Source organism: Trichoderma evansii (assembly GCF_050947405.1).
Source record: "Trichoderma evansii strain SZMC 28006 chromosome Unknown GGI43scaffold_1, whole genome shotgun sequence".
Lineage (NCBI taxonomy): Eukaryota > Fungi > Ascomycota > Sordariomycetes > Hypocreales > Hypocreaceae > Trichoderma > Trichoderma evansii.
Window position 1 is genome coordinate 3,333,260 of NW_028145205.1, and position 26,322 is coordinate 3,359,581.

The 26,322-nt window shown below is 50.4% G+C and overlaps 5 protein-coding genes across 5 annotated transcripts; 2 read left to right on the forward strand and 3 right to left on the reverse strand.

Moving 5' to 3' along the window:
• The first annotated feature begins 1,592 nt into the window (after nucleotides 1-1,592).
• Nucleotides 1,593-6,501, forward strand: GGI43DRAFT_37756 (GTPase-activating protein BEM3). The gene is made up of 2 exons (XM_083202633.1): nucleotides 1,593-2,043; nucleotides 2,222-6,501. The coding sequence occupies exons 1-2, from the start codon at nucleotides 1,793-1,795 to the stop codon at nucleotides 6,288-6,290; spliced, it is 4,320 nt and encodes a 1,439-aa protein (XP_083066702.1). The 5' UTR covers nucleotides 1,593-1,792; the 3' UTR covers nucleotides 6,291-6,501.
• Nucleotides 6,502-8,490: 1,989 nt separating this feature from the next.
• GGI43DRAFT_379049 (uncharacterized protein) lies at nucleotides 8,491-11,366 on the forward strand (the record flags this gene model as incomplete). The annotated part of the gene is made up of 2 exons (XM_083202776.1): nucleotides 8,491-10,120; nucleotides 10,222-11,366. The coding sequence occupies 2 exons, from the start codon at nucleotides 8,491-8,493 to the stop codon at nucleotides 11,364-11,366; spliced, it is 2,775 nt and encodes a 924-aa protein (XP_083066703.1).
• Nucleotides 11,367-12,550: 1,184 nt separating this feature from the next.
• GGI43DRAFT_37774 (uncharacterized protein) lies at nucleotides 12,551-13,899 on the reverse strand. Its single transcript, XM_083202635.1, has one exon. The coding sequence runs from the start codon at nucleotides 13,750-13,752 to the stop codon at nucleotides 12,856-12,858; it is 897 nt and encodes a 298-aa protein (XP_083066704.1). The 5' UTR covers nucleotides 13,753-13,899; the 3' UTR covers nucleotides 12,551-12,855.
• A 5,900-nt stretch (nucleotides 13,900-19,799) lies between these two features.
• GGI43DRAFT_420142 (WLM domain-containing protein) lies at nucleotides 19,800-21,324 on the reverse strand (the record flags this gene model as incomplete). The annotated part of the gene is made up of 2 exons (XM_083207772.1): nucleotides 19,800-21,136; nucleotides 21,192-21,324. The coding sequence occupies 2 exons, from the start codon at nucleotides 21,322-21,324 to the stop codon at nucleotides 19,800-19,802; spliced, it is 1,470 nt and encodes a 489-aa protein (XP_083066705.1).
• Nucleotides 21,325-21,640: 316 nt separating this feature from the next.
• On the reverse strand, nucleotides 21,641-24,884 carry GGI43DRAFT_37893 (sulfate transporter family-domain-containing protein). The gene is made up of 2 exons (XM_083202763.1): nucleotides 23,502-24,884; nucleotides 21,641-23,444 (listed from the first exon to the last, which is right to left on the reverse strand). Exons 1-2 carry the CDS (start codon nucleotides 24,460-24,462, stop codon nucleotides 21,910-21,912), a joined length of 2,496 nt encoding a protein of 831 aa, XP_083066706.1. The 5' UTR covers nucleotides 24,463-24,884; the 3' UTR covers nucleotides 21,641-21,909.
• Between the last annotated feature and the right edge of the window lie 1,438 nt (nucleotides 24,885-26,322).

A 26,322-nucleotide genomic window follows, 5' to 3' on the forward strand; every position in this document is an offset into this window, starting at 1 on the left:
GGTGCCAGTAAAATCAATTCGATGCCAAGCTTGCAGCACGATAAGAGATGAGATGAGCGAGCAAGCGCAGCGACGTGGCAACGCCTAGAGGAAGGGTTAAGAAAAAAAGGTTTTTTTTCTTCCCATGGATCCATATCAGCCCAATATGACATGTAGCTTCGTAGACCACTCAACATCCAAACTCACTCGTCCTCATCCTCATTGACATTGCCGCCTTGGTGGCACGACAGCGCCCGTCAGATCAGGCCTTGATCTTTTCTCTGCTCGACAGACACGAGTTTAAAAATTAAAATTTCGGCCACGCTTTCTCTTGTCTGTCCGAGCCCACAGACCTCGGTTGATATCTCTCCACCCCAGCTGCGCAATTCCCTTTCTTATCTTTTGTTTTCGTATTGGGGCCGATCACCGAAGACACTCGTGCGTGCGTCTAATTAGCGATCCGCGGCATCATCACATCATTGCCCATTGTTAGAACGAACCCTCGCACTCGCATTCAAAGGCCTTGACGGGAAAATAGACGACAAAGGGACCTGAAAATTCCAAAGAAACCCCCAACAAAGTACCCAACCCCTCTGACCTCATAACGGAGCACCGTTTTTTTTTTTAGTACTGCTACCTACTCTATTTGCTTCTCCCTCTTCCCCCCTCCCCTGGTGCCTGAGGACCTGGTCACAGCGCTCTCTACCAGTATTTTTTCTCTCTTTGCCTCCACATTTGGCTCATGAAAAAAGGCCCCATCACGGTACTTAGACGTGCATGCAGCGCGGATCAAGGGTGAAGCGAAGCAGGCATTCCCAACTCGGCCTGGTTGAGCTCAGACAGCCGTCCCTCCACCTGAAATTGGCTCTCAATCCCCATTATCTGCCGTTGGGCGTTGGCACGAGCTCCGGCACCAGTCGTCCGACAGCGTCGCAGACGCAGCATACAGGTACCTCCCAAGGTGCGACTAGTGCAGTGTCGCTATTTTCAACCACAGCAACACCTTACCCAGATACATAAAACACTCTGGACGAGGCGAGGCCCCCAGCTGGCGGGAGCCATCTTGACATTGACGCTGCTGGCATTTGCATTGGCGGCTTTTGTCGTCTGACATTTGATCTGGCTGACAGACGCCCGACGATCCGCACACGACCTTGTGCCTGATCTCTCTCGACTCACCATCAGCTCAGCTGCTGCCAAATATCCGCGCCCATGTCGACGTCGCCGACGAGCTCATTATTCTCGGGCAGAGCGCCAGTCAAGACCAGGTGAGCAGCAAAATCAAAATCCAAGGACCAGAGAAGCGAACCGGGCCCCTGGCCCGCTAGTCGGGGGAGAGCCCCGAAGCCGTTGTCTGTGCTTCTTCGCTAGCCCGCCTTCTCAGCCTTCATTCAGCCTTCAGCCCGTGGTTAGCACTGCACGTTCGTACCGCCGCTCGCAGACAGTTGGGCAACTCTTCTTTGTTGCTTGGCTGTCTTCCGGTCTTCTGGGAAAGTTAGTGCCGCCAGAGGCAGGTCACTAATTATGCCCCGAGTGCACAGCGCGCCGTCTGCTACTTCATTTCTGCACTCACTTACTGCTTTCATCTCACCTTTCCCCTGACCCCTACCTCCACGGTGAATCGCGGCTGGGCCTGGTGCAAGGTTGCCCCGTCCATGAATGTGGCCCCGGTTTCACGTTGCCGCTCACCAGACCGTTCTTGTTGCGATTTCCCACTACTACCACAAGACCACGAAACCACCCTTCTGCAGGTGCTGCTGTCGTGCAACTGCTTTCCATTTTCATTGTTGGGAGTTTCTTTTCCTTTTTGCTGATGCCCGTCTCCGACACGACTTACAGATCCTCCCGTCCCTCGATACCGAGCCCGCTATCGACGCCGAGCTATACAGCTTCCTCGCTGGCGAGCAGCGCGAGCCCTTCTTGGCCCAGTGCCGCTGCGAGTCAGAAACGCCCGCCGCCCATTGACACGCGATCTCGTGGGAATACAACCCCGTCTTCTGCTGGGCATACTACGTTCTTTTCAGATTCGTCCAACCCCTCCAGCCCGGAAGAGGAGAGCCCAAGGTGCGTCACCAACGATACGACAGCCCAGTGTCGAACCCTTTGTCTACCCCGTGCCCACCCATACATTTAGAAAAGACAAGAGAAGACGAAAGAAGAAAGAAAGCAAGAAAAAGAAAAAGAAACGCCCCCTACGATTAATGGTGTATTGACACGTTTCTAATACGCGCCGCATTAATAGACCAGATACCCTCATTGCCCCGAATGGTACTGGAAACATCCACCAACCAGTGAACCCGAAGCCCGTTGAAGGCTCGTCGACCAAGCCCCCGACTTCACCAATGGCTAGCCCGACGACACATGCCGCGCCCGGCGGTCCTGCGGCGGGCCTCCCTCGCAATTCTTCCATCGATAGTGCCATCTCCGCCATCTCATCAAGCACACAAGCGAATAATCCTACTAATACCCAGGCAAAATCGGAAGAAATTGCAAAGCTGATACAGACCGCCGGAAGTCCCGAGGCCGTGATCCAGTATCTTCTTAAAGAGAAGCAGTCCCAGGCGCAGCAAAACAGTCAGCTATGGCGTTTAGTGGACAAGCAGAGGGCCATGATCCTGGGTCTAAACAAGGACTTGGAGGCTGCTCTTAAAGATAAAGAGAAATACCGGAAAAAGTTAAAAGAGGTAATGGCAAACCCGCTGGTGTTGAAGCCAGCAGGTAATCAGGATGATGAAAAGCATTTGAGTGCGCACAACGACGCATTGCAGCTGCGCCAAGAAGTCGAGTCCCCGAAAGAAGCCGTGCTTCCATTCCCCAGCTCTCCCAAGCTGGACTCAAGGGGCCGGCTGGACTCGCCGGTCGATATGACTATGGCTCCTTATCCTATCACCCCTCCGGCAGACCGATCACACGCACCTCCGTCCGCAGTCGCCGAGCTTTTGAATCCATCGGAGGAGATGCCCAAGGCCCAGGAATATGCCTTGGACCATTTTGATGTTGAAGCAGAAGAGGAGGCCGCGGAACAAGCACGGAAGGAAAAGAACAAGGTCCATTTGAAAGAGATTCCATTCGACGCTTCTTTACCGCCGTCACGTAGCCTACCCAGTCATCCACCCAAGAATCCGCCGCCAAAACCTCCCGCCGCCATCGCAACTCCAACTGTAACGGTAATGGGACCCACGCCACAGCCAGACGAGGGCATTGGTAAATTCCCTTCCCCTCCACGGAAGGCTCCTCCAGCGCCGCTGCAGCTTAGGCAAGAGATACGACGGCAGTTAGATTCTCCTACCATCGAGGATACCGATTCCGAGTACGATGATATTTCAGAGGTGGATGAAATTATTACCGAGAAGCGTGGCCGGCGACGAACGCGCGAGGAAGATGAACGCCAGCGTGAAGCCGTAGCCATCACTGAAGCAGAAGTGCGGAGCGTATCCAAAATGGGCAATTCTGGAGCGGGAGAATCGCCCATATCGCCAACTCAACTGAGTCCTAAATCTGTACCTCAACCTCACAATTTGCAGCCTGAGATGCCAAGCACATCACTGGATGCGGTTCTGAGCGGTAACAGGCCCAGGGAACTGACTGCTCCTGTCCTCAGCCCTGGCTTGCCTGTTAGCCCTAGGCCATTCGGTAACACCAAGATGTTGCTCGGAAACCCTCCAATGTCACCCAGGGGAATGCCTCTGTCACCGCGACCTCCCCGACAGCCGATCCCAATGCCACCGGGTACGCCTTTAGTAGTACCACCTACTGCCTCAATGGGTGATGGAAACCCGCTGAAGAGAGCTATGGAGGCGGACTCGAAGGGGCCGGGAAGCCCAGTGGAACGAACAGTGATTTTCAAGGGTTTGGTTACTGATGAATACCCCGATTTACTGCTCTCGCCAAATGCCCTACCCTCTGTTGACGTGAGAGTTGCATCGTCGCGCATGAAGCCCTCCAGGGCAAGTCTCTTGTCATTGACTCAGCTTGAAGAGGATCCTGTTTTTACGCTTGCCATCCTTTCGCGGGCTGATGGAGGTGAGCTTTGGCGGGTAGAGAAAGACTCCATATCTTTGGCAAAGCTAGACCAACGGTTAAAGGCGTGTCCTGCTTTTACGGCAAAGTCTCCAGATAGGTCTTTGTTTACTGGACATGCACCCGCAAAGATTGACGCTAGGCGAATTGTGTTGGAAAAGTACATGGATGAGCTTTTGAACACCCCCTTTGACACCGCTACTGCTATAGAGCTTTGCAAATACCTCTCAACCAATACTCTCCCGCCTAATGCTGATGAGACTGGACAAACTTACAAACCCAAAGACGACAATTCATCAATTAGATCCGATGGACGACCCACTCGCAATGGCTATCTTACGAAGAAAGGCAAGAATTTCGGTGGCTGGAAATCGCGCTTCTTTGTCCTCAACGGACCTTACTTGAAATACTATGAGACTCCTGGCGGTGCTCATCTCGGTACTATTAAACTTCAGAATGCTCAGATTGGCAAGCAATCTCAGAATCAAACTCAGAATAACGATGCCAACGCTCCGGCGAATCACAACAATGATGAAGAGCTAGATAGTCAATATCGCCATGCCTTCCTAATCCTTGAGCCCAAGAAGAAAGACTCCAGCAACCATGTCAAGCATGTCTTGTGCGCGGAGAACGACCGAGAAAGAGACATATGGGTGGAAACTCTACTGCAATGGATCGACTACCGAGACCCCGAGGAGGAACCGCCTGCCACCAGACCACCTATCCATGACCGCCAGACATCTGGAGATCAGGCTAATGGTAACAAGTCCAGGAAAGGCAGCAAATCGACGACGCACCAGACCTCGGGCTCAGACACGCTGATTGGAGTGAGATATGACTCGACCCACGCTGGAGATGCCCCCCACCAAGGCACTCCTGGAGGCCGACCAAAGACGTCTGGGGGCCAGGGCGATCATCATGCTAACGTGGACTCTCATTCGAAACTCATTTCCGGACCAAAGGATCCTCAAGTGATTTCAGATGCTTCCATGTGGGGCAGCAAAATTGGCTTGTCGGCGCCGCCCCCAGCGCCTGGTCCGTCACACGATGAGAAGAAGGCGAGAAAACGCAGTTTCTTTGGCTTTGGCCCCAAGTCGCGCACTTCTTCTGATGGGCAAGAGTCATTGTTTGGAGGTAGCGAAGGTGGCTCTGGAGCTACTCCACCACAGAACGGCTACCATGGACCGGTACGCCAAGTGTTTGGCGCGCCTTTGGCAGAGGCCGTTCGATACAACCCACCGGCAGACGTTGACGTTCCTCTTCCTTCTGTTGTTTATCGCTGCATTCAGTACCTGGAGGCTCAAAACGCAATCTTCGAAGAAGGCATCTTCCGACTTAGTGGTTCGAATGTCGTCATCAAACAGCTTCGAGAACGGTTCAATAACGAAGGCGATATTAACTTGGTTACCGACGAACACTATTATGATATCCACGCTGTGGCGTCTCTCTTGAAGCTGTATCTGCGAGAGCTTCCTACTAGCATACTCACTAGAGATCTTCATTTAGAATTTATGTCAGTTACGACAGAGATTACTGACAAGAACGAAAAGATGGCGGCTCTCTATGAGCTATCACTGCGGTTACCTAAAGCTAACGCAACATTGCTCAAATACCTTATTGCATTCTTGATTAGAATCATAAACAATTCAGATATAAACAAGATGACAGTGCGAAACGTGGGCATCGTCTTCTCGCCGACGCTCAACATTCCTGCACCCGTCTTTGCCACGTTTCTTCAAAACTACGAGGCCATTTTCGGAGTTGATCCTGAAGAGTATGAGCTGCCTTCTCCTACTTCTGATTCTGGAAGCCACAGTCGCTCAGACTCTCTTACGCCGCGTTTTGACCCACCGCCGGGTCGTCCGTCGACATCTGGAAGTGGCTCTCCCCGCCATCAGGCCTGGCCCGAACCCATCAGAGACCCGGCCAGATCAACACCAACGCCTCCTCTATTGATGAACATGAACGCAGCACGTGGATCCCCCACTCCGTCTGGCACATCTCGCCACAGCTATGAGCCTTCCTACCTCCTTCACCAAAGCCCCAGAGCAGTATCCCAACCATTACACGATACCGGCTTCGGCGCAGATGGTCACGTTTCACAACCGCAGCACAGAGCTGCCCCGGCATACGAACGATCGCTCCTCCCTGTAACCGTGGAAGAGCAGAACGGATCGAATCTGGCAGCGTACGACCAGGCGGCTAGGCGTCGAGAGAGTGCCATCATGATGGGCGGCCAGCAGCATCAACAAGGATCCAAGAGTCGCTTGCGGGAAGAAGCGCATTTCTAAATTAATATCATTTGCTAATTAAAGTTTTAAAAGGGTTAAACTTTTCTTGGATTGTTATTATTATTTCTTACTATTTTTTCCGCGTGCGGGACATACCCTTTCGTTCAATCATAGCGATGATACCATGTCGATTTATTTCAGCTTCAATTATATTCTCTCAGTATTGGGCGGTGCCACAAACATATACTGTGGCAAATGTTTAAAATCGGGAATGGCAAGCATTAGCTAGAACTGTTTCTGTTCTTCCCTTCTTTTCTCTCTTTGCGAGGCTTTTTTAGGCCTTTCTCTTTAGAAATACAACGAAAACAGCGTTATTTAACGGTCCAGTGGACGACACGAGAGTGAATTTTTTTCTTCCGCGTTTTTCGATCTATTTTTTCTACCATTATTGTCTTTTATTCGCGGCTATATATTGGCTGACATGTGTACATATGTATACTGTAATCTAATGTTATGGACATTGTTAGGATTTACGCATGACTTGAGAGTATTTGCGTTTTATTTTTATTGTTTCCCCGACTTGAAACATCCAAGTCATTGGAGTTGTGCTGATATTTTTGGGTGGAAGGCAGTGATGTGATACATCACTCATTTGCTATCGTATTTTTTTTCTCCTCAGGGGAGAGCGAGGGCTGTGTTCGCCCGTTGCAATTGGGGGAGGTTGCATTATTAGTTAGAGCTACCCAATATACGAACGGCTACTATTACTGCATATGCAAGTATTTCTCTTTTACATTTGTTTACGAAGTGACTGCCACCGAAAGTAAAGCTCGGCTATGAGTGAAGTGGACTAGTCAAAATAATAATCAAGCAAAGGCATGCGAGCAAAATGAACACCGCTCACGCCCTCTATTCTCGTTTCTATATATAGTTGAACTAAGCAGTGCCCCGTTCTTTTTTTTGTTTTCTTTCTTTATAGAGCATTGTCGATTCATCGTCTTAAATGCATGAAGCCCCGTGCGTGCCTGCAGGAGATAGGGAAAAACTAGAGAATCCCTCTTCAACACCCCGGTTTCGCCATCTAGTACCCTAGCCGTGACTTAACAAGGGGGCCAGCCCACACATCAAAATATATATATATACAGTATATATATATACATATGTCACTTGAAGAAGTAGATGGAATAGAGAAAGATTGATATCTCTAGGCCTCTTATTCTAGGCCTGCTGCTGCTTGAGGCGTATTTCTAACCAATTAAAATAAACCTGCTTTTAATTACGAGCAAAGCCAACTTCCCTCTAATGTCAAATTAAAGGTTATGTGAATGAGCTAGTTAACACTACAATATGGGCCATCAGCCACGATTTGGGAGCTAGATAACGTAAGTGGTACGTTGAATAATTCCCAAGAAATAACTCTTAACAGCCTAAACAAGGATTGATACGATCGGCCGTAGTCGGCCGAAGAGCTTCTAGACTATCGGATCTGGAAAGCAGGGCCGGCCGGCAGTGTCGGAGCTTGTTGAATCGAGACCCAGAGTCCACGCGGGATTTGGTCATGGAGAACGAAAGCCGGTCGACTGATCATGCGAAGCCAGTTGTGGAGTAGAGTCCGCGGAGTTGAGCTCTGTCTATGCCATCAGCTTACATACTGCTACGGCGTGTGACTTGCTCGATGGATCTCGATGTTGACAGTCTAGGGATAGAGACTATCAACTTCCGAGGTGGTTTAGTAGTAGCCCTACTACCCGTAGTCAATGACACATAGCTGAATTGCGCCTTTACAGTCGGTACGATTGGCTGTTTGTTTTCTTGTTTACTCGTTCCTAGTCACTTTTCCGCCTGCAGAGTTGCCTTGCATAGTCGTGCTGAACCACTTTATTTCGCTCAATCCCTTTTTTCTATTTTCTTGGCAGGTGAAAGCCTCCTTTTTAGTGCCCGTGCTAGAGATTGATTGAATTCCCAAATTAGAATAAAGAACGTTTCCATTTCTTGTTCCTTTTTCACCTCCCTTTTCGTACGAGGTGCCTGAAGACTTCTTGAACTTACTCCCAACATCGCTTACATAAGGCCGCCTGAAAAGCGAAAAGTCGGCAAGTCGGTCTCAGGGCGTCGGACACACGGAGATAAAATCGCCGTTCCCTTCTCCATCGTCTCGCCTTTGAAGCAACGTTGGGAGCGAGCGAGGACGGCTATTATCCGACTCTTGGCCCTATTTTTCCCCCGATTCTGAATTGCGTCAAGAGTCCCTCTTTCTTATATGGACCTCGATCCACGGCTGCGACCCGGCGGCGATGGAGAGCTCAGCTCCTCCAATGCGACCAGGGTCGTGAGCAATGCGTCGTCTGCCTTAGACCACCAGCTTCAGGCGAGTGCACGCCGTGGCAGCGGTCGAGATAACGCCGACACGCCGTCGACCGTGGGCAGCACGCCGGGCCAGCATCACCAGTTCGACTACGCAGATGCTGGGGCAGGCGGTGGTGGAGGTGGCTCTGTGGCGGCAGAAAGCTCCGCCGGCGCCGGCGAGGCAGATGGAAACGGCGATGCGAAGAAGTCGAGGGCATGTGAAGCCTGTCGAGGACTCAAGGTGAGATGCGAGCCCGATCCCATCGAAGGCGAGCCGTGCAAGCGGTGCAGAAAGGCCGGGAGGGTTTGCGTCGTCACGGCACCGACCAGGAAACGACAGAAGAAGACGGACAGCCGCGTGTCTGAGCTGGAGAAGAAGATCGATGCCTTGACGGCGAGCTTACATGCGAGGGCGGGTGCTCCCGGCATGCCTGCCGTTGGGCAGCAGCAACATCAGCATCAGCATCAACCTGAGGCTGCCGGTGGTGGATATTCGTCAAGCTGGGGCAGTGCAGGGACGCCGGGAACTGGAGCTGGAGTAGCGAGAACATGGGGAGGCATGGCAGCATCACCAATGATGCAGACGGCATCAACTCCACCAGTACGAACACCGCAGGACGATTCATCAGCGTTCCAGCCGCCGATTGTCATGGCTGGACAGAAGAGAAAAGCTACCGATCGAGACAGCGTTAGCGAGGACCCCAAATCATCCATGACGCCATCAGTGAGCTGGTCAGGCTTCTCGAGACCTACCGAAGGTGATATTGTCGACCGCGGTCTCATTTCGATGGAACAAGCCGCGGGGCTGTTTAACAAGTACAAGGAACACATGGTGAGACATCTCCCGGCTGTTGTGTTCCCCCATAGTGCGACGGTGATGGATCTACGCAAGACGAAGCCGACGCTGTTCCTAGCCATCATGGCGGCCGCCACGGGCGAGAACCACTCTCTCCAACGAGTTTTACAAAAGGAGTTGATGCAGCTCTTTGCTGAGAAAGTCATTGTCACGGGAGAGAAAAACCTGGAGCTGGTGCAGGCGATCCACGTAGCCGTCATCTGGTATTGGCCGCCGGAGCATTTTGAGGAGCTCAAATTCTATCAGCTCATCCACATTGCCGCCGTCATGGCCATCGATATTGGGCTTGGCAGAAAGAATACTTCAAAGCGCGGGCCGCCACCTTTCCGCCGCAATCCACCTCCCGATTCTTCCAGCATCGAATGCCGTCGAACGTGGCTGACTTGCTTCTTTCTGGCCCTCAACACGTCCATGTCGTTGCACCGGCCAAACTTGATTCGATGGACGCCCTTTATGACGGAGAGCTTGGAGATACTTGAGTCGTCACCCGATGCGGCCCCGACGGATAAGTATTTCTCTCACTTGGTGTGGACTCATCGCCTGGCTGAGGAGGTTGGCGAACAGTTTTCTCTAGATGATCCTTCAACGTTAGTTAATATTACAGATGCAAGGACGCAGTACGCGTTGAGAGCCTTGGAACGGGATCTCGACAAGTACATTGCGTCGGTTTCCAAAAACATGATGCAGCGTGAGTTTTTTCCTCCCTCCTTCCCCTTTTTGGGGCTTCACAGTTGATGATAATTCATAACGTTCTTTTATGCTGACGATGGCGTTTTTTTATACAATTAGCCACTCTTCGTCTTAATTTCAACGTAGTCAATCTCTATATGCACGAAATGGCTCTTCACTCAGAGACTGTGTCTGAACAGTGGCGGCCACCTTTTAACACAGAAGCCCTCAAAGATGGCATTGTCAACTCTGAGCCCCTTTCCGCTGCACATATCAATGCGCTCTCAGCATGCCTGACGGCCATTGACGGCATTCTCAATACATTCTTATCCATGGACGTTCTCAGCATTCGCTGCTTACCTGTCTTTAATTTCATGCGAGTGGCGTATGCCGTTGTCATTTTAATCAAGATGTACTTTTCAGCTTCGAGCCCTGGCTCAGAAATGGGCAAGGTCATCCATAAAGACAACATGCGCGTCGAGTACTACCTTGAGGCTTTGCTTGACAAGTTTCGAGCTACGGCGGCGGATAACAAGTGTCGCCCTGCAGCCAAGTTCCTCGTTGTGCTGGCTATGCTTCGCAGCTGGTTCTTCAAACAGGGCAAGGGAGAGGGCACATCAACGTCTTCTGACGATGGCAACGGCGCTGCTGCTGCTCCTTGTGCTAATCCTAGTACTACCCCTAATGCCGCCGGTATTTCTGCTGCTTCGCCACAGCAGAGGCAGTATGCGGCCCAAGGGACACAACAGCAACAACAGCTACAACAACAGCTACAGCAGCAGCAATTGCAGCAGCAACACCAACAATCAGCCGCCAACACCCCTCTTCAGCTTCTCTCCGAAGTTGCAACTACAGGAAGAGACGTGAGCAACGCCCCTCACATTTTTGCCAACCTCGGCGGTACTGGCCGGTCGATCCCTCAACCATTCTTTCATGATTCTGTCTCCTCGACTGGTACTCCTCCCACATCATCCACCGCGAATTCCTCCTCCATGCCTCAAATGCCGGGCCCTTCTCCCGCATCCACAGATCTCGAATCCGCTATGGCGCCTGCTTTCCCACCCTGGATGTCCGTTACACAGCCTATGGTGCCCAACGAGCTAGATATGGGATCCATGCCTGCTAATTTCGACATTGAGGGTCTGAATCTTGCCGCGGCAGATCTCCAAGACGTATATGAGAGCGGCGCTAAGATTGTCATGAACGAGCCTTGGTTCATGGATGCATTCCAGGGACTGCCTGATCCCAATCTTTTCCCTTTTTAATTCTATAAAAGGCTGTTTCTTTTCACTTAGAGGATAACTTGAGGGAGGTGGGATCTCTACTTGAGGAGAAATAAACGATACCATGTATATTTTGTACCACATTGGCTTGGCTTAACTGACTGACCGGATGGTCTCTTTTTCTGGAAAGGTTTGGGCTACTTTTTTGGTCTTTGCGTTGTGGGTTTACCTTGTTTATTAGCGATATGTTTGTATTGGCCGCCCGGCTGGCTGGCGAGTTGGCTAGCTAAATCGCCATGGAAAGGGGAGCGAGGTGTTATTAATGATTAAATACCCGTTTATAATTTGCAACTGCATCGGATGCTCATAATGAATATACTTAGATGCATGTATATAATATGGACTAAAGAGAATGGCTCAATGGATTATATTTTCGCCTGATGGCTTATTGTGACAAGAAATCATCCTGTAATATATGTATATATATTCTATGCTATGACTATTGGGAAGTAACAGGGGTGATTTACATCAGCTGGGAACAAGAAACATCAAGCCTTTCTTTACACGTAATCACAAGAGTCCCCGAGCTTTGTAGCATGTTGTGGAATTTAATTTATTTAGATTTCAAGTCCCCTACAAACTATCAAGATAAAATCAACATGGCCGATATTCCTCTTGAAATACATAAGAGTTGGCCATTTCCCAACGCTCGAAAATCAGCAACGCCAGCGCCAGCACATCGTCATTTCGACGACGTCCAACCTCCTCTTGTTCTGCAGATCGTAATTCATTCTTTGGCCCATTTGTCTCCGCCAAGATGCTCCCGCAAAAAAGACAAAAATCTGATAATTATACATGCAATGAAAACTAAAGTCCCAGGCCGCCATTGTGCGTACCTTTCGTCTCCTGTCTGGTCATAGATGGTTGATCCTATGTTAGAAACCACACATCCGCCTGTGGTTTCATATAAAACCCCTTCCAAAAATTATCATTCTGCACATTGTCCGTTGGCTTTTTTTTTTCTTCCTGCACCGTAATATCTGCCCATTTTATGTATATTTTTTTGGTGACTCCGCCCGATCCAGGTTTAAGCCAACTGCAGCAGTGCGTAGAGTATACAGCCGCCCAGTAACATCAGCGGCATCAATGGCCTCAAATCGTACAAAAAATAGTATCATGCGCCAGCAAAGCAACAAAACACTGAAACAAAATAGTCGTCATGTCGCTGAACACGGAGAAAGAAATTGAAGTGCGAAAATATGTGACCGTCAAAGAAATAGAACGCAATGCGCTCGCATACCATCATGAACTTCACGTCGACTCTTGAGTCGACCATATCCGTTCTCGCATAGTATGGAGTTAGATGCTAGTAATGAATAAATAGCAGAAATCGAAGGGAAATCGAAGGGAAAAGAATCAGCCCCTCCCAAATGAGCGAAGTAGAATGTAGTCGCTCTCAGTTGTCGTAATGGCAGATAGATGTTGTGATAGCGTATTACACTAGCAGCAGACATGCCCATACATGGCAGGCTCAGTCCATGTAGAAGTCGCCCTTGAGAATTCTCTCTTGGAAGGCATCGGGCTTGGGACGCTCTGGCTGCTTAGGCTTAACAGCGGACGCCTGTGCGGGAGGCTGTGGCATGTCGGAGATGGACTTTGAGCGGTCATGGTTGGGCATGGCTCTTGGTGGAGAATGAGAGCCGGTGCCTTGGAAAGAAAAGGAAGGGCGGGTTCCGGTGACGGAGCTCTCGGCGCGGGATCTAAGCTGCTCGGACCAATTGAAGCCGTACTGGTCTGCTCGAGAAGAGGCATTGTCAGAAGGGACTCTTGGATGCTGGATGTTGCTTGCCTGTGGAAGAGAAGACGGTGGCATGTGAAGACTGGATCGACGTCCACCAGCAGGCCAAGCGGCCGATATGGAAACCTGGCGCTGGTGTGGATGGGACTGGGATAGCGGTGGCATCCACTGGTCCCCTTGACCACCTCCGTGATTGCGTCCAAGAGATGACGGGGGAGGGGACTTTGGAGATTTACCATTTCCGGGGCTGCTGCCATTGCGGAAGTTTCGCATGGTAGCGTTGCCTCCAAAGCTCATGTGTCGGGCAAAGGGCGTGGTCGGGGCCGTTCTAGGGCCGCCAAACATGGCATCTTCATCCTCAATGGCGTTTTCGTTGATTGAGTCCGAGTTGGTGGAAATGCTGCCGCGTCGCATGAAAGAGGTGGTATCCGTGGGCGAGGTGCCAGAGAGTCCAATGGTGGTGATGGACAAGCGGCGTCTCTGCGCATCAACATTGCCATTGCCGTTGGGGAAAGGAGGGCCAGATTGTGAGTTCGAAGGGCCTCGAGAGAACAGATTGGACAAAGCAGCCTGGGTAATTGAGCTGCGGCGGTGGCCGGTGCCGGGACCGTTGGGAGAAGTATCAGACATGGCTCTGGCTGAAGGGGTGGAAAGTAAAATAAAGCTTTGAGAGGCGAGAAAAATGAACAGAGAAGGTATAAAAGTTGTAAGACGAAGAGAAGATGGAGAGAAGGAAACTGATGCAACAGGAGGTTTGCTGGTTATGGGTGGCCTAGGATGGTGGATCTGAGTGTCGTTGGCGCGTCGCTTGTGTCGTTTCTCCAGGATGGGCGACTAGGCTGTGACGACTTGGGTGGATGCAAGAACTGGATCTTGCAAATGGCGTGAGAGACAAAAAGGAAAAGAGGAGAATATAGTTGCTGAATGAATCGAGGAAGACAGAAGGAGAGGAAAGTAGAAAGTAGAAGAGGCGAAAAGAGGGGAGAGGCGGATAGGTGGCACGTGGGGATGATTATATATAGAGGAGAGAGTCTGCTTTGCAAGCAGAAGCGAGAGGGACGGTATGATCGGCACAGAGAGCGAGAAAGAGTAATGGATGGATGGTCGGGGTGGCTTGTTCCCTTGGTGCTGGAGAGCGAGAGTTTGATGGTGCTAGGTGGTAGTGCAATGATAGATAGTGTGAAGTGTGAAGCTGGGGCATGGAGGAAATGGGAAGGAGAAGAGACGACGGAGCAGGCGTAGCGCGATCAGGATCTGGATATTAATGGCCAGCGAGGCCGTGGCGCGGCCGGTGAAAATGGTGAGAAGTGGTGTGAGGTGAGGTGGGAGGTGTGAAGTTGCGTAATGCTGCGGCGTGCGTGGAGTGACGACGGTGCCAGAAGCAGATGGTGGTGATTCACGGCACTGCGAGTTGCAGGGAGGAGGAGACGCTGGCGGAGGGGCCGCAGGGGACGCGAGCAAGTACCCCCCAGGTACTGCCTGGTCTGTGCTGCGATACTTGGGTGGTACAGCGACGCGAGGCAACTTGCATGCCGTAATCGGCAGAGGTATCTGCTGCGAATAGGCTTATTGACTGCACTAACATTGATGGCTGTTTTCAGCGTAGCAATCTGTTAACTTGGCGCTACTTTCCACTAGCAGAGGCTACCTCGCTCCAGCTCAGTCAGCAGGTACCTCAGTGAGGGGCTGCCTTGGCAGTGGGCTGACATGCGCTTTAGCGATACAAACTCGAGACCGCAGCACCGAGAACGGAGATCCGCTCAGCAGCGACCACCGGAAGCAGCGCCGAGGAACAGCCCCGGTCCAAAGCACATGATGATGGAGGGAACAACGAAGAAAGAGAATGGGGAGAGTGCGAGAATGGCCGAGAATCACGAGAGAAATCTCCGAGGCAAGGGATACACGTTGCATGTGTGATACAGATTAATTTAATTAATTTATTTGCGTATGTGTCTGTATGGGCATACGGGGTAATATAGTACGACTTGTGTTGTAGCAGTGCTAGCACCTGGATTGAGGCAAGGCCCACGGAGTAATACCTACTGCTGCATCTGATGCTACGTCGAGGCGAGGCGGGAGCCGGTTCCATGTTGCTGCACCATTACGGGGCACCAAGCACGGAGCACGGAGCACTCCGTCGAGACAACACGAGACTTTCACGCTCGACTCTTGTGAATAGGCAGAAGCATCATGTATGGCGTATTGTAGCAGTGTGAGACGATGCTGGCAAAAACGCTAAGCGAAAAGGGGAGCCTCCTCCATGTTTTGTTTGATGGGCGACGACATCGCAAATGCACAGATGAATGGATTGGGGAAAGAGCGAAAGACAAATCTCTCCGTCGGGTCTGTCTTACTTACCATGTTATCTGCCCCTTGCTTAGATACCGGCTAGTGGCATCATAAAGACCAACATCAAAACGCAGGGAGGCTCTCCCAAGACATTCTTGTCTCGGGTGCTTTGTCGTGCCTACTACTATTACGTATACCCGTCAGGCATGGACGTGGCTCCGTTAGGTCCGGGACATTAGTACAGCCAAGAGATACAGCATGAGTGCCCAAGAGATGTAGGAGAGCCTTGGTTGCCATCAATAGCAACGCTATCCGACAGCATCGCTACCGGGCACGCGCACGCAACCCTGAATTGTCGACGTGGAAGATAACCAAAGGCGGGAAGCTTCCAGGCTTTCGTCTCGTCCAACCGCCGTCCGGCGATTAGCCTGCCTTGTGACGTCGAGCCGCTTTGGTGTCAAGCAGTCAGCCAGTCGGCCATTCAGCAATTCAATTGAGATCGGTGGAGTCTGCGGGGGGCAGGCGGCGGCTTCGATCTGACGGCGTGGGTCTTTGAGAGATGACTTATCTTGTCTTAGGACCCCTAGAATTGCCTCTTCTCGTGCTTCTCGGCCTCAATTTCTCTTTGGTTCTTGGCTTTGGCTGCAGGGACTGCCCTGTTTCGAGCTGTGCTCATTCAATCTTGCCACTCGCAGATTTGGCTACCTTGCAACGTTCCTCGCTAGCCCCTCTCGTTGGCGTGGATGTGACGATGGTACCAGAGGTGGCGAAGTAGGTAGCGATGATCTCTAAGCTTCGTTCTTCTCTTACTAGGTGCGGAGTACTCGGTACACCCATCACGACCGCCCACTCGATGCGAGCAGCACTCGTTCGTGATCCCATTGTCATACCTATTGATGGCCCCTGTGCAACCTCTACCTTGCTCCATCACTTCGCATTCTCTGGTTCTTTTCTATTTCCCCATCCCTAGCTGCCAGACCTCTCAACTCGGCATGGCCGCGCGCCCGCAGCATGAAGGTGGCCACGCATGGACTAAACGATTCTATGTCCAAGCAAAGTGCTGCTAGTCCGAGTGTCATCTAGTGCTGCTAGTCCGAGTGTCATCTAGTGCTGCTAGTGTGGGCTGGTTCGTGCTCTGTTGTTGGCTGCCCTGGGGAGGCTAATGGCCGTGTACATCGTTTGGAGCTGCAGGAATGTGCTGAAGACTTGTCGTTGTTCTTGTCCTCCCAGCGCTTATCCGGAAGAGGGACACGCGGGGGACCCCTACACGTGCAAGAGGAAAAGGTGAGGTCGAACTTAAAACATAACGGCCGGCAGTAGTTCAGCCCAGCTGCTGGTCTAGCGCCAGCACGCCGCATCCTACGTCCAGAGCAGATGCTTGGCTTTTTGCGGTTGGACAATCCAACCTAGATTGTGTAGGCATGATGAGGTATGTGTGCCCAACGCAGCACACCCAGCGAAGCCGTCGTCATGCATGCTGTGCCCGTCTTCACCGACTGGTGTCTTTTTGTGGTTGCACAGACGGCGTGTGTGAGTATGTGCGCGCGTGCTGCGGCTTGTCCCAGACTCGATGATAGCAGCAGCCTGCAAAGAGAGAAGCCAAAGGCCGACTGAAGATGTGTCGTCTCCATTTTGCAAGGTACCTTTGAACTACAAGCACATGGCTGCAGGGCATTACTACCTAGTAGTACCCATTGACTTCGATGCTGGATTGTTACTGGTCTGCCGCCACTTATCAATCGTCGCCTGCTAGTCCATTACCGAATCAATTCCAGTAATACGAGTGGTACTAGCAGGTTCCAGCAGTATCAATCAAGTCGCAGTTCCCTGCCTCCCCAGCGCCAGCTCAACGGGGCCGTTCGCGGGGGCCAATGTGTTCCGCCCAATCGCCGCCCACAGACAATCCGAGCTTTCCTTTCCCTGGCTGCTCCCCTTTCGCTGGCTCGCACTTGCAATTCCAGTCTCCCAAAATCCAGGCGAAAGGCGTTCGGCCAGTCGCCAATCACAGGCTGTTTGGGGCGAAAGCTCTGAGCTAAAATCTGCCGGCCACGGGCCGCTGCCAATCAGCAGCGCCGGCGGTGCAGCAAGCAGCGGCGGGCAGGAGCCACTCAAAATGCCACCCAGCATTTTGCGGGGTAACGCCTTTGACAGGGAAGGCACACGCCCCGCTCAGAACGCTGGTCGCACCCCTCTCTTTACTCTCGCTCTGTTCGTTGCTGTTTCGGTGCTCAATAGCCTAATAATAAGGACAGACAGTACGGAGTAATACCCGCAACAACTAGCCCGCGCAGCTAATGTCGTCCTAATAGCTAGCACCAAGAAGTACCTACCTAGTTCCATATAAATGACAACGATCACAGCGATAGTTACTCCGTATCAACTCCGGGCCTGCTGCAGCCTGCAATAATGTGGTGTGCTTAGCAGGGCTGCTAGACTGTATCAGGGAAGCACTAGAGCACATCGCAAGTTACCCACCCTCTAAGCGCCTGCTATCGCCAACTTGCTTGGAGTACATATTAACAAGAAACAAGACACAATCCTCTTTGTGCATCCATGATGTAAACGAAATGCGACCTAGTTATTGGATGCAACAAGGAGAAGAGCAAGTAGAAGAAAATTCTGCGCTATCAATCCGCAATGCAATGCAACGCATAATGCGGCACTACCGCATCCGGCAGTGGTTTCGAATCTTGGCTGATTTCCTTCATCAAGCGGACTTACGGAGTCTAGAACCTCTGCTCCGGCATCACCAGATTGGACCCCTCGCCTTCTGCAAGATGAAGCAGTCTTTGAGTTGATCTCTTGTACTACATTCCCGCACTATTTTGATTTTCCACATAGTCTTCTTTAGGGGACGCAGGCAACACAGTATGAGATATCCAGCCTCTTTTTTCTCCCCGCGCCCATCACGCAGGCTGGTGGAGTTTGTCAATCAAACTGCAAGTCACACAATAAGCCTGCCTGCAATACATGGAAACTCCCAGAGACTGGCCTCGCCCAGTACAGACTACATAAATGGCAGCACAACTGAGTGCACAACGCGACAACTCTCTTTTCATAAGTCGTTGCTTGATAGCTTCCACGCATGTGATAGACGACTAATATAATACAGCGTCAGCGTGGCATGATCCGAGAGTATGCGATGGACTCTCTCCTGATATACACATGCTTGCGTCTGTCCGAGTGCTACAGTAAGGAACTCTGTCGAACCATGAGCCGTTCGAGTCAGCGAGCCAAGCCCGGCCGAGTCCAGAAGCTTTGCCTTGTCATTACATTATACTCAGACCGAACTCATGCGGTTTCAGTCGCTGCAACCCCTCCTGCCTCTGCCGCTGAGGACGTGGCATCTTGTGCCGCGTGCAACGCACCAAATTCATTGATTTCATCTCTGAAAATAGAATAAGCTGATGGTGGCGCCATCCTCTGCTGCCGAAATGTTTCAGTTTCTCGGGCTTCGTCTCGCACTGTTAAAGAGTAATTGCATCCCTCCGGAAAGCCTATATTGCATGAGCTGGGACTAAAAGCTGGGCCGGCCGGGTCTCTCGTCATGCAAGATTATATCTGCCTATGAAATATTGGCCCAAGGGTACACTAGTAGTTGTTAGCCAGAGACTTGTCAAAAGCCATTCTGCGGGGAAAGGAATGAGTTGCCTCTTTAACCTTTGGCATAATGCTGACTTGAAGCCCAGGCACATAGCCTTGCTTGGATAACTGATGACAATTGTAAGGCAACTCGGCGTCCGTTAAACGTACCTTGAATGGCCTCGTATAGCCGGCTTACATATCTAGCTTGTTTCACATTAGAGCTTTATAGATAGGGTGAGCCTGAAAATAGAATCGTAGAAATGGAGTTGAGCCCAGCGGAGTGACTCCATCGGAACCAACGGTACAAGAGACGAAGACTTCAGGTACATACGACACCTGGATTGCAATGATGTCTTCTTTCCCAGGCTCCGATCGGATCGAGAGGATTTCGTCAGGGTGAAAGGAACAATAAACAAGCCCTATAAATTGGTTCGCTCTGATGCCCTGTGACGACGATGTGGCAAAATCTCCTCGTTTTCCTTAAACCTATGCAGCCGTTAATTGATATGATATGTTACAGAACAGCAATTTGCCACTAGCCCCTGATCGCCTGATATAACACCTTCTTGGGAATGATATGTACATCTATACCAAATGTAAACAAACGCAAAATGTAAAATGTACGACATAATCGTGTAACAAATACCACAGGTCATTTTCATCCTAAAACCAAAGCCTCACAATGATCGACAAAACTTCCTGTTGAACAGCCTCATCATGCCTCAGAGCTTGATCATAGTAACACAAGCACCTCTTCCCGAAAACATGAAATTGACATCATGAATAGGAAAAGAAGCCCTATTTCATCCCCGTCTCTGCCCACACAAACCGCACACGCCGCAGTCCCTCGCATTTCTGTACGTCGTGGTTGCACATGACGCGCCCTCGCACTGCCACGAGCCGCTCGTATGTTTTGGGTCGAGGACGTTTGCGCACATGGCGCATGTGACGGCCGAAGGGGGGTTTGCAAAGGAGCACATTGAACAGTCGGTTGATGCTGACGTGGTGCTACCTGAGCTTTCCTGCGGAATGGCGGTGGCTGTGGGAGTTGATGTCGTTTTGAGGAGTGACTGGCGGTTCCTGGAATTAGATTTTGGCTCTGGTTTGACTATGGTTTTGCTTTGTGTTGGTTTGGCCTGTGGTATAGACGACAAGAGTCTCGATGAACCGCCGTCATCTGCCGAGACCTCTGGTTTGATTATCGGCTCTCTTTCCTCCTCTTCCAGCTTCACTACCCTTTCTGAACCCAGACTTCTTGACGAATACAGATCCAATCGTTCTGTGCCTGCTTCCTGTTTAATTTTCCGTCTGCCAAATAATCCGTGTAATTCATCGAGTTCGTTCTTCGCATCAGCATCATTCGGATCTTCATCTTCGCACACCTTAACCATATCGCCACCATCCTTATCCGTCATCCTCGTACCATCCAGATCCACCGCGGCTTTAGAATCCGTCAGGTCTCCGTCTTCGTAGTCACTCAAACCTTCTTCGTCATCCTCCTCTTCCTTCTTCGCAGAGTCGTCTTTGCTTTGCTCGAATCTGGCCAATGCCGCAGCCGCACGAAGCTCTCGTCCTCGCAAGCTACCGGCCACTCTAGGTTTCGCTTGGACGCGTTTGCCCTTCTCGAGCTTCACTTTTTCCTCTTCGTCTGCCCCTAGTGCGATTCCATTCTTGCCAAACTTCTTGAGGATTCTTTTCTCTTTTCTCTCCTGGTACGTCAAGACCGGCTTTGCCTTTCGTTTTCTCCCCCGTGATCGATATGTGCCTCCGCAGAGATGCTCTGGCAGCACTTCATCCGCCAAAACAGCGTTCCTTTCCCACTCTCCAGTGGCCAACTTGGCTCCTCTGCCCCAGAGTCCATCGCCTTTGTATCCCTCCGTCCACAAAGTTTGCATTTGTGCGGCATACTGGTTTCTTACTGCCCAAAAGGCTCTGGAGTGATTCATTTGCGCGCAGTGAGCCAGCTCATGCATCATCACCATCTGGACATAGTTGAACGGAAGCCATCGGCCGCTGCCAGGAGACTTGAGCACAAGCTGAATCACCTCTCCGGCATTGAAATTACGGCCTACAAATTCTTTGTTGGGAGGGAATTCCTCCAGTGACATGACGTGAATGTGGTGTTTGCGCATCACTGGGACTTTTTTAATGAGTCAGTATGAATAGAGTAGCGGCCTATAGAAATAAAAACTTACGGCATTGCGCCGCAATTCTCTCTAGAAAATCTTGGGCAATTTGTTCATCTGGTCCTTTTAGAGGCTTGATGAAGACAATGTGCGGGTTAGGCTGTGATTTCTTTGCATTGAGACGTTGAATGCCGATTGGCATAGTGAGTGAACGACAGCGGTGTATCGACCTCAGGTTTAGAAAGAAGGATTGAATTAGGTGGCAACCAGTGGAAACGCAGAAATACAACTTGTGCAACAAATGAAATCCGTTCTAAAGAAAATGAGAGAATGGTCCAGGAATTAACAGTATCGAGGGTAACGCGATGAGTTGAAAATGCTAGAATAATTGATTTAGATTCACGCGGATTTCTTGACACGAAATCAGGTGACTTGTGGCGACTTTTTGATGTAAGCCATCGCCAACAACAGAAGCCGACACAGGCACATCTACAGAAAATTAAAGGCTCCAACACATTGGATATTGTATATCTTGAATTAAAAGCAAGAAACTTGATGGTCAATTTATTCGTACAAATGCGGTGCACGCAATAAGTCAATTCTAAAACTCGCTATTCCTAAACGTATGCTGTATATGCAATATGATATATATGCAGCTGCAGTCAGGGATATTATCATCCCTCCATTGCAGTTCATCCAACAATTGGTGGTCTACACCAATCAAAGCCCAAAGTTACGCCGTGTCCGATGCATCATTAAACGCAGTCCTCGCTATGCTTGTTGTTATTCACGTACTGTTCATCGACTCCAATCTCGCCTCCACGTTGGCTATAGCGCTCAACACAGCACTTGTCAGGTCCACGTGGAATAAGGGTTTGTCAAAACCGCTGATAATGGCTCCCTTTCGTTTGAATGTAGGCTTGGGGGATCCTCCTAGCTTCTCTACAAGGTCGCTAGGTGTTGATGCTTGCTCCTGCTCCTGTTCGTCTGTTTGCTCCTCCTCTTCGACTATGGCTTTGGCCTTTGCCATTTCTTCGTCCTCTACTCTATGAGAGATCATTGATAATTCTCGATTGATAGCATTCTCTTCAGCAACTGCCGCAGCAGAGTCTTTTCCACCAATCTCCGCGACGCTGAAAATCGATTTCCATCGGTGCGGAACGCCGTCTCGAGGCTTTGTAGGAGTACCAAATCCACCAGCAACAAGTGCTCGTTTAGTCCATCGGTTGTTAATGCATGCGATGTGCCAATCTACAACATCAGGGGCCGCATACGTATCAAGTACATTTCGAACATCAATCAAGCGCTGGACAGAAGTAATGTCGACATTGTTGACGGAACTGAAATCCAGAATGATAGCCTTTAGGGTAGGCTTCTGGGTGAGGTCAGGGTCTGCTTTTGACTTTCCAGATTTCCGTTGACCTGCGTTATTCCAAGGCCTGTCACCCTTGCGTTCAAAGATCTCTGGACTAGTTCGACGAGTTCGCGCATAGATAAAGCTAGTCAGGTACTCCAAGGCATGGTTGGCGCTTGGATAGTTGAAGCCCTCGGAGAAACGGTAAATGAAGATACCTGGGTATGGGTTCTCCAACTCCACCTCCGGGTTCGAACCATCGCCGTGATCAAGCGGCAGGAAAATATTTCTTGCTGCATTTTGTTGTCTTTCTTCAAATGTGCCATACTCTCCAACAAGCTGTTTATGATGGTCTCCAATGACATGATCTCCAATAACCGAGTGGACCTTGACCTTGCCAAGAAATCGTCCACGTGCCTTCAAGATGCGATAAATGAGAACAGCGGCGGAGATGCATACGGTTGCATACAGACCATCCTCGATTTGGGCAAAAACGCTGATGAACACTCCGATAAGGAAAATGAAGACCTCAATAGGAGAGACCCTCCAAAACTGATAAAGGGTGTTTGGAGGAGTTATCAAATCGCCAACTGCGTGAATAATAACTGCAGCTAGGACCGCATTGGGGATGTAAAAGAAGACAGCCGTCAGGAGATAGGTAGCCAAAAGAACCACCAGTCCAGTAATGAGTCCTGCAGCAGGAGTCCTCACACCAGCTTTCGATTTGATAGCCGTTCGACTGAAAGATCCGGTCGAAGGATAAGCGCCAAGAAATGAACCCAGTATATTGGTCATACCAATGGCAACCATTTCTTGAGACGGATCGATGGTATAATTATTCACCCTACCAAACGACTTGGAAATGGCAATATGCTCAACAAGCATCACGATGACACCCGCTGGAAGGTGAGAAGCAAACTTTGATACAAGATTCGAGTCTATTTCTGGGACACCGGCGTTCTTGAAACCTAAACAATACATGAAGTTAGATAATGTAGCTACACTTGTATAATTTCGAGACTTACCCTTGGGGACGACTCCAAGAACACGGATTGCCGGATGATCTTTCCGATGTCTGTTGATCAACCAGCTTATCATAGTATAGAGAAGAATGACGAATACAGTTCGCATCGTATTGAGGAAAAAGATGATGCGCTTATTTGCTGGCCACCTCTCTGCAGCTCGAGTTAATGTATAACGGATGAGGTAGAGGAGAAACAGAGCTGTGAGGCCAATTGCAGCGTCTAGTTTGGTTTCGGGGAGATGCTTTAGCGTATTGATGATAACTCTGTACGCCGCATCTCTACTGGAGAAGCCTGTAAGACCGAATAGAGAAGGCAGCTGACTGGCGCCAATGGTAATAGCAGATCCTGTCATGAATGCAGATAATGACGTGATGGAGATGAGATCGACTATCCAGCCCAGGCGAAAGACACCAAGAGCGAGAACGATGCATCCAGCGATAACCGCAAATGCTGTAGCTACCACATTGGCGGGCCAGGTACCAGACGCATTCACATCTGCCACCACAGTTCCCACCACTGTAGACAAGACAGCCACTGGGCCTATAGATATGTCCTTGGATGTACCAAAGATCCAGTATGTGATGGGCCCCATGAAAGATGAGTATAGACCAAACTGAGGAGGCAAGTTCGCCAACAAGGCATAAGCCATACCCTGGGGGACCAGTACGGCTCCGATGGTGATGCCAGCAACAAGATCACCAGCGAGCCATTGCAAGTTGTAATAAGGTAGCCAAGATATGAATGGAAAGAGTGATCTGATATAACCCACAGTTTCAGCCCGTGTAGGCAGCTGATCATTTAACCATTCTGCTGTAGTAGGTGGTCCTTCGATGAAACTATCGCTTGTTTGCATAGAGAGAACGGATTCGCCTCTAGTAACTGGCTCATCGTCATCTTCCGCGAGCTTGATGCCCAGGACTTTGGCGAGCGTGCGCTCAACCTTGGCTGCTGTTCCACTCATCGTTTAGGGTTGATTTTGATGAAGTGGCGAGAGTGAAGGAAGATGCCCCGATGGGCGGGAAATGAAGAGGAGAGTAGAGGATGAAGGGGATTGCGGAGAGGAGATAACAATGGTTAGACTTCAAGGCCCTTATTATATCATCTCTATCCTCTTCTTGATCAAGATATTCGGGCCCTCGCCTTTTTCCACCCTAAGCTGACTATGACGGCGATGGCCCGGCTCGAAATGATGTCGACGGCGGAACTAACACGTAGGCTGCAGCTCTAGACCTTCAGCTGAGACAGTCACGACAAGGGACTTTCAAGCTGTAAAGAGAAAGCGTATAGACTATTCGAATAAACGAGACACCCAGGATCTAGATGCTGGGTGCAGGGCGGGGAGATGGCGTCTGAAGTCTCGTGAGCCAAGCAGAGAGTTCTGGTTGGTTCGTCTAGTAGGTTGGCTCACGTCGCGGGCGATCAGCGGCTAAGGATCAGAAGTTTAAAACTGATAGAAAATCAGGGTTGTATCAAGAGACAAAACAAATGATTCAGGCTGTAATTCGAGTCAAAACAAGAGGCAAAGAGCTGGAAGGGCTATCTAAAAATATCTGAGCAGAGACAAAGGATGCGGCCTCTGGCAACTTATACCAACGAGAAATTTAGTCAGATGGAGCGCCGAAGGTCCGCACCGGACAGTCGGCAAGCTTGCTGGTAAAAACAATTCTGACAAATATGAGGGAATAGACGAGAGTCCAAAAGGGGCTTGGATAACAAAGCTCTGTTTCCCGAACGTCATGTTCTCCATCAAACGGACGTCCTCAAGCGCCAAATCCGCCGTTGAGACGCATCACCGCTGGGGCAGATTATTGGATCTTCGAATAAGGCCAGGGGGGCGACCACGGCCAAGGCGCAATCTCCCCACAAAACGCTCGAATGTCGCAATCGCATCTAGACCGTTTCGGTTTTAGAGCCTCTGGATCATCTAGATTTTGATTTCCATGTATAGACGGTACCGGGCGGAAGAGTCGAGTCAGGGCGCCACCGCTTGCGCAAAAGCAGAAGGACGGCAAAAATTTGATTGAATGTAACATTTCCGTGGCATGAGCATTGCTGTCCTGCTCTGACATAATCTCATGATATTCAAGGTTGTATGCCTTGGCCGCTGTATGGCGTACAGCAGGTGAGCAGACTAAAATTAAGCAGTGCTAATGTAAGCCAATATTCAACCCAATCTCTCTTTACCTTTGAATCATGCTAGCTCTTTGTGATGAAGCAGCAACAATCTTTACCCGCAGTATCACACTGTTTCCCCGTGGGTGTCTCCAAATAGATTCTCGTAATGCTAACTCGAGCATGTCTCGAACCGTGCTCCAACCATTCGCCCATGTGATGTCCGACGATGCGGGGGAGCTGAGCCATCAGCAGGAAAAAGCGTCAGTTGTCCTTTGCAACCTTGCCCAACGTTGCTACCGAAGATGACAAGCTGCGGACGATACCAAGTCTGGTTGGTGAGCATGCAGAATTGGAGGATGGAAGGAATTGAGAAGTGATGGCCCGGCTCATCGGGGCACGCGAAGATCCGAAGCGGCTGCATTTACAGCACTAGCTGCAGCTTCCTCAGCGCCTAAGCCCTGCTGTAAAGGCGCTGTAATAGTAATCGATAGATGCCACATGCGCACTCCAGACGAGGCAACTCGACGTCATAGCAGTAGATCTGCGGATGGCAGCAAGATGTTGAGCTGCTAGACGGATCACCAGATAACCATAAAATTCCCTAGATGTGCGTAGCTCTCCATACCAATGAAAATCCATCACGAGCTCTGCCAAAGCACCCCGCAGACAGAATACGCGAGTCGCCATGCGTCGCAGCCTGTATTAC

Bases quoted from the DNA above. Each gene is read 5' to 3' on its own strand.
- GGI43DRAFT_37756 (XM_083202633.1), top strand. From the start codon at position 1,793: ATGCCCGTCTCCGACACGACTTACAGATCCTCCCGTCCCTCGATACCG. The intron at 2,044-2,221 runs GTGCGTCACCAA...CCGCATTAATAG, and splicing joins CCGGAAGAGGAGAGCCCAAG to ACCAGATACCCTCATTGCCC.
- GGI43DRAFT_37774 (XM_083202635.1), bottom strand. From the start codon at position 13,752: ATGTCTGATACTTCTCCCAACGGTCCCGGCACCGGCCACCGCCGCAGC.
- GGI43DRAFT_37893 (XM_083202763.1), bottom strand. From the start codon at position 24,462: ATGAGTGGAACAGCAGCCAAGGTTGAGCGCACGCTCGCCAAAGTCCTG. The intron at 23,445-23,501 runs GTAAGTCTCGAA...TGTATTGTTTAG, and splicing joins TCTTGGAGTCGTCCCCAAGG to GTTTCAAGAACGCCGGTGTC.